We start from the raw sequence: 7,301 nt of genomic DNA on the forward strand, positions 1-7,301 counted from the left end.
GCCCAGTGCGTAGCTGGTACTTAATTTATCGAGTAAATTTAGATATACTGAAATGGAGCATGGTCTGCTAATAAAGGAAGAAGGAAGTGAGTGGGATGATACACATTAAGCGCAGTTCTCTAAACTATATTTTTTCTCTTTATCTTTTACTTTTATATTCATGTTTTATGGTTATTTTTTTTTTGAAATTGCTTAAAGTTTCTTTTAAATTCTTTTTAACCCCAGGAGATATATTAGATAAAGACCTTTACAATCTAAAATGTATACTCTCATGATTACCACAAACATTTTTATAGAGAATCAAATAAATTGTATATGTAAGTGTGTCTGTGTGTATTTCCGCTATTGTGCTGATAATGTGCTATTTATTTTTCTGTCTATACATTGCAAAAGGATTTACTTTTGTCTCTTCATTCTATCAACAGATCATTCCAGGATCGGCGACAATTCCAACAGAGTTTTCTAACACATATCAACTGAAGCTCAGGGAAACAATTAATAGCAAATTGTTTCAAACAAATCCCATCAAGGAGAAACAACAAACAAAAGCACCACATTTACTATCAAAAGGTCTTAAATTTTCAAGAAATTTAGCCAAAAAAAGACCAGGGCTATTTTCATTGATCGCAACGAGAGAGCAAAACTTTAAACGGAAACAATTACTAAATGGTCAGTGTCAGCGACATGGTGTCAGACGCCCTCCGTTTCATTATCTGATGCTTGTGAACCACCAACATAAAATGGTATTCTGCTACATCCCTAAAGTTGGCTGCACATTCTTTAAACGCCTTATGTTGATTCTCAAAGGGAAATATCAGAATGGTTCTAGTCCGTATGATATAGCACCAACCAAAATACACACGTTGCGAATGAATACCTTTTCGACTCGTCCCAGAAAAAATGCCGCAGTCTTGAAGGCTTACAAGAAAGTAGTTTTTGTTCGGGATCCTTATTCACGCCTTTTTTCAGGTTATCTCGACAAAATTTTCTTGCCACAACAAAATTTTAAAACCCTGTGTACTTATATTATTAAAACTTTCAGGAAAAGTGTGGTTAAAAATTCAAGTATTATATGTCCTGTTGATGTAACTTTTGAAGAATTTTTGCGTTATGCCATCCATTCAAATCTGAAGAAAGTAAAAAAAATGATCATTTTGATATGATGCATGATCTGTGTGGTACCTGTAATATCAAGTATGATATCATAGGGAAACTCGATACTTTTGTCCCTGATTTGAATTTAATGTTTGAAGAAATTGGTGAAGGTCATAGAATGTCAGCCAAAAATATGTTAACTGAGAGAGTTGGAGATGATCTTACAGTTGTCGTTGACCACGCCTTTCATAACAAGAATAATACATGTGTGGATTTCTCGCAAGTAAGTGACAAGCCTTGTATGTCTTTATTTGAAAATAGTGACCTACTTAATAATCCGCCACAAATTAAGTAATGAATTGGTTTGCTTTCTTTTTTAATTAGCGAGAGTATCATAGGCTAAAGGTAAGCTCACAAAAAGCTGCATCTGTAAGCTGTTTTCATCTTTGTTTACTGTCACACAAAATCATTAAAAGCATGAAAGACAAGCAGTTTCATTTCGTACTGTGCTCTAAAATCGACACTTTTTGTTATTTAATAAATTCCCATTTTACATAGAGAGATGGCCATTATCTCGAGTTGATCACCCTGTAACAATAGTTAAGCTACCGGGAAAACTAGGATGCAACCCAATTTCAACTTAGACCACTCTGCTACAAATGATTGTATGAAAATAGGAGTTCTAATGTGTGCTCCTTTTTCTTGTTAGATATAAGCCATTGTGCTTAGTAAAAATGTTTAATCGATATTGTTGTGAATGTTCGTAGTCTTCAATATACGCACTATTAGGGTGGTGAGCTGGTAGAACCTTTAGTACGTCGGGAAAATTGCTATGCGGCATTTTGTCCGTCTATGTTCAAACTCCGTCAAGGTTGATTTTGCTTTTCATGTTTACGAGGTCGATAAAATAAGCACCAGTTAAGTGTAGGGGGTCTATGTAATCGACTTAGCCCCTTCCCCGAAATTCCTAGCCTTTTGCCAAAATTTGAAACCAATATAATATTCTCTATTTATTATACTCATGTTTCTTAAATTTTCAGATTTTGCGCCGCACATGGCGAAGAGCTCAGATTCGAGGATTCGTCAGTATGGATTTAGATTTCCCTTTTACCAATAACCAGACATTATTTGTAACTAAACAAGAATTTTTAGATACTATTAAAGATGCCAGTCTGGTTTCAAAAAATGATAAAAGTTTAAAAGTCATCAAAAATGAAGCAATGTCTTACGCTTATAGTACAGTACCAATGGATGTTTTAGATCAGTTAGAGGTTCTTCTAAAAGATGACTGTTTACAATTTGGATACGACACAAGGCCAAAACATGTATTCGAAGCCAATCAACGAACATGGAATTTTAATTATTTTAATGTTTGAGATATATACATTTAAAATGAAGCACAATTTATTAATAATTTTGAGGGTATTTATGGTTTTGCTTTTGTGTATATGCTGTTGTTGTTGTTTAGTACTACATCACCTTCATGGAACCCATATCAAAGATATCACCCCAGAGACGATTACATCATTAGTTTTCTAAACCAGGCCCTACAGTGTCTATCTACTGTTTCATGTTTTAGACGGTTGGATATGATGTGAGAGAGATATAGCTCTTACTTCTGGCGGGCGACCGCATACGTGTTTTAAAGTATTTTATTTATACTATGTAAGGGTACACGCCATATGCGAACTTGTGATAAACATTTCTCAGCGACATACATCATTGTTTACCGCAGCTTCTGTCTGTTTGTGTATTCTACCTCTGCAGCATCATGGATACAACTTAGTGAGTTGAAAGATGATGTTCCGATATATATATATATATATATATATATTATATATATATATATATATATGATCTGTGAAAGTTTCTCTTACGTATATTTCTACATGACATACAATCATATAATGCTTAGTATGCATATTGAAGTAAAATGTACATATATAATATGGAATGTTGAAATAAATAATACTAGACTGAGAAGACTATGAAACGGCTGTAATCATGGAGACATCATATAGATTTAATAAATCTGTATTCACTTCTTATGCATCCTGATTATATGATTATATCGTGATGATGGATTGATCTCATTGAGAAATTTGAACAGTCATAGGTATGATAGATTTATGGAAAATCTGATTAAATAATTTCAGGAAAATAGAAGACACTAACCTTATTGCAGTTAATCTTTTTAGACACAGCCTTGAAATTAGATAATATCTGATTAACTTCATATCTTTCCAGCTTTATAATCTAAGGTCTAAGGGAGATAACTCATTTAAGTTTTTTTTACTTTCTACATTTAGTTTTTTATTTTTATTTTTTTATTTTCCGCTTTTCGTTTTCCGTTTTTTTTTACCTGACATGTATTATTATTATTATTATTATTATTATTATTATTGTTATTATTATTAGGTCACTGCGTAGAATCGAACTCGGAATCTTGGGGTTAGTAGCCCTCGCTCTCAACCACTACGCCATATACCCGTGGGGATAAGAGGGCAAGCTACTAACCCTAAAATTCCGAGTTCGATTCCAAGCAGTGACCTGAACAATAATAATAATAATATAATAATAATAATAATAACAACATCGAAAAATTCCTTAGGAATGAGAACCCAGGTTCGAAATCTCCCCCAAGACACCTGAAGAAGGCTGGAGGGTATATCAGCCGTAACGTGTTAACAACAACAACAACAAAAAAGGACAAATATCCGTCGAATGCAAATAATGTACATAATTCCTCATCTCTTAAATATAGAACTGTATTACTCACACGTATACACACATAAACACGGACACATATGCTCGCACGCACACATACATATGTACACAGACACATGTATACACACACATGCACAACACACACACATATAAATACAGACACAAACTCACGCATACAGGTGCGCACACATGCATACACGCGCGCATTCTACTGAATCGGCCTTGAACATGACAGGCTACGTATTGTATTTTGTCAATTCTGGAAGGATCAAAGCTGAAGTCACCTTCTAACAGATATTACATTAAAATATAACACAGTGGACTTTAAACATTGCATGCCATTGTCTATGCCAACCTAACATAACAGCCGTTTCTAATACAGGTATGAATATATGGGTGTTGATTTTTATATATTTTAACTCTAGAAAGTTGATGGACAAAGCAGAAATCCGATGGCATTTGAACATCGAACATAAAGCGTCACAACTCAACAATGTATTTCATTCCGTCTGATAATCTACCTATTCTTTTAATTCGACATTCTATTGAAATTGATTGAACATTGTTTGGAATTTATTTTATGTAAGACTATAACCATTTATAATAGTTGTATACTGTCAATTTAACGTGACAGTAGGGGATTACACTACCGTTGTTTAGCCCTAGGAAGCATCGAACGCTTCCTGTCGACTTTGACACATTTACTGTGTCCTTATATATATTTACGAAGGGGAGACGAATACCCCCAAATACATCCCCTTCGTAATAAGGACACAGTAAATGTGTCGAAGACGACAGGAAGCGTTCGATGCTTCCTAGGGCTAAACAGCGGTGGTGTAATCCCCTACTGTCACGTTAAATTGACAGTATACAACTATTATATCGCCCCACCACTGTACATATCTCTATGAGATATTTAGAAATTTAATATTTCTGATATAACCATTTATAGTTGTGGATTGATAAAATTTGAAAAAATATATGGTATATGTGATACATTTGAATGAAACCCAAAATAAAGAAATTGTATGTGTTTGTGTGTGTGTGTGTGTGTGTGTGTGCGTGAGAGAGAGAGAGAGACCGACAGACAGACAGATTATAAATGTTCGTATTTATTTTATGAATTATATATATTTGGAGTGTTATATAAAATCTTATTCGAAAATATTATTGAGCAATAAAAATCATTAGCTAAAAACTAAACCATAATTATAAATCATATATCGTATTAATTTGTATACAGTCGCAAAAATTACTTTTCTATGCAGTCAAAAAATTTGCCGGGAGGTATAGAGAATTTCATCGTCCTAGTTACTCTCCAACCAAACGAAGAATAAATATAAATTTGCGTTCGGTCGAATTTCAATTTCAGAACATAAAGGGAAATAACTCCATACTGCAAACCAATAAATCCTGTAACTTATCATTTCTGTAAATACACAGCCGTATATTCTCTATTCTCTTACTCTTTTACTTGTTTCAGTCATTTGACTGCGGCCATGCTGGAGCACCGCCTTTAGTCGAGCAAATCGACGTCAGGACTTATGTTTTGTAAGCCTAGTACTTACTCTATCGGTATCTTTTGCCGAACCGCTAGCTTACGGGGACGTAAACACACCAGCATCGGTTGTAAGCGATGTTGGAGTTGGGAGGGTGGGGGGTAAACACAGACATACAAACATATACACACGCATACATATATATATACATATATACGATGGGCTTCTTACAGTTTCCGTCTACCAAATCCACTCACAAGGCTTTGGTCGGCTCGAGGCTATAGTAGAAGACTCTTGCCCAAGGTGCCACGCAGTGGGATTGAACCCAGAACCATGTGGTTGGCAACCAAGCTAATTACCACACACCCAAATTTCTATTATAGACACAAGCCAAAAATACTAGTTGTGGAAATTGTCTTTGAATTTTTCTTTAGTAATTTGCTTGTAATTTATTCTATCAACACACATAGAGTAATTGTTAGATTTTACAGAATGTTAACATTTTTCACCCACCCCGCCGGTGTATTTCTACCATTTCACGAATGGCCGGGCTCTAAATCAGTGAATTTCAAACGGGGTCCATATAGGATTTTGTCGTTAAAATTTACGAGCAATAAATTGGTTATACTTCTACAATGCACAAAATATTTTAACTTTATTTTTTATACAATTCCTTATAATATTTAATTATAAAAATATAATAAGAGTTTTTTTTTAAACATCGAATATCTATGACGGTTCAGTAGAATAAAATATGAATTAAAAGTGTCCATAGGCAAAAGGTGGTTGCGAATCACTGCTCTAAACCTTTGAATTCTCCTCTTCCCAAAAATCTTAAAACTCTTTCCATTTTGTTAATTTGTACCTAACATCTTTCAATGCACACCATCGGTAATTTCTTTGGATTACTCTTCTCCAAGTGAAATTTAACCCCTTGTGGGCAATAAAAGAATAAATATCAGAGATGAAATGAATTCTCAAAGCAATGTCATTTTCAGCAATTATATCATCCCAGCAATATACTACAACTGTAGGAACGGTGAGCTGGCAGAATCGTTAGTACGTCGGGCAAAATGCTTAGTGGCATAACGTCCTGAGTTCAAATTCCACCGAGGTCGATTTTGCTTTTCGTTCTTTCGGGGTCCATAAAATAATTACCAATTGAGCACTGGGATCGATGTAATTGCCTTATACCCCACCACCGAAATTTCTGGCCTTATGCCAAAATTTGAAACCAATATTAGAAGTAAAATGGTGTTAATAGTCCCTTTACTGATTAATATGTAGATAAATAATTGTTTCTTAATTAGAGTTGAAAGTACGACTAGAGTATTACGTGAAAATATAATGTAACTTTAAAACGACATATGAACTATACATAAAATTATTTCAGAGACTACTAAGATAAAATGATGAACTTCCATTCAATGTCAACGATGGACGCTCCATTGCTTGACCATTCCAAAAACTAATGCTTAAGCGGTTGGATATTTCTCGGGCACATGTACTCCTAACGTAGTTCTCGGACAGAATCAGCTACAGGAGGCTGGTTCTTGGAGATTGGTACATTGTCAATCCACAGATAAATAGAAAAAAAAAGTTGGGAATCGCCTCCATCACCGGAGTGTATTGAATATATCAACTCCCGAAGAATGAAAGGCAAACAAGATTTCAGTGGAACTTGATCATAAAGTGCAGAAAACCGGAACGAGTGTCATTAGTAATTCAAGCAAATGGCTTGAAGTTTCCACCAATTCGTCAGTTTTAAAATAAGATAAACAGCATTTCAAAGGTAACATTACGCTGTACAACAATGATTTTGCTACAGAGGAGAAATCATAATTTTCTGGAACAGTTTTTACCTAGATATGAAAATGAACTCCGTTTTTCATGAAATGACTCCAGTGTTTCGTAAAATGCGCCGTCACTAAACGGTATGTTTTTGCTAGAAAATGGGTATTTTTCAGTGAAAATAACATT

The 7,301-nt window shown here is 34.5% G+C and overlaps 1 protein-coding gene across 1 annotated transcript; it reads left to right on the forward strand.

The window, feature by feature from the left end:
• Positions 1-341: 341 nt before the first annotated feature.
• Positions 342-2,509, forward strand: LOC115228097 (carbohydrate sulfotransferase 12-like). The gene is given in 3 exon segments (XM_029798763.2): positions 342-1,118; positions 1,121-1,378; positions 2,136-2,509. Coding segments are annotated over 3 exon segments (1,356 nt in total). The 5' UTR covers positions 342-356; the 3' UTR covers positions 2,472-2,509.
• The last annotated feature ends 4,792 nt before the right edge of the window (positions 2,510-7,301 follow it).

The sequence above is a fragment of the Octopus sinensis genome, unplaced genomic scaffold (genome assembly GCF_006345805.1).
Source record: "Octopus sinensis unplaced genomic scaffold, ASM634580v1 Contig09399, whole genome shotgun sequence".
In the NCBI taxonomy this organism is placed as follows: Eukaryota; Metazoa; Mollusca; class Cephalopoda; order Octopoda; family Octopodidae; genus Octopus; species Octopus sinensis.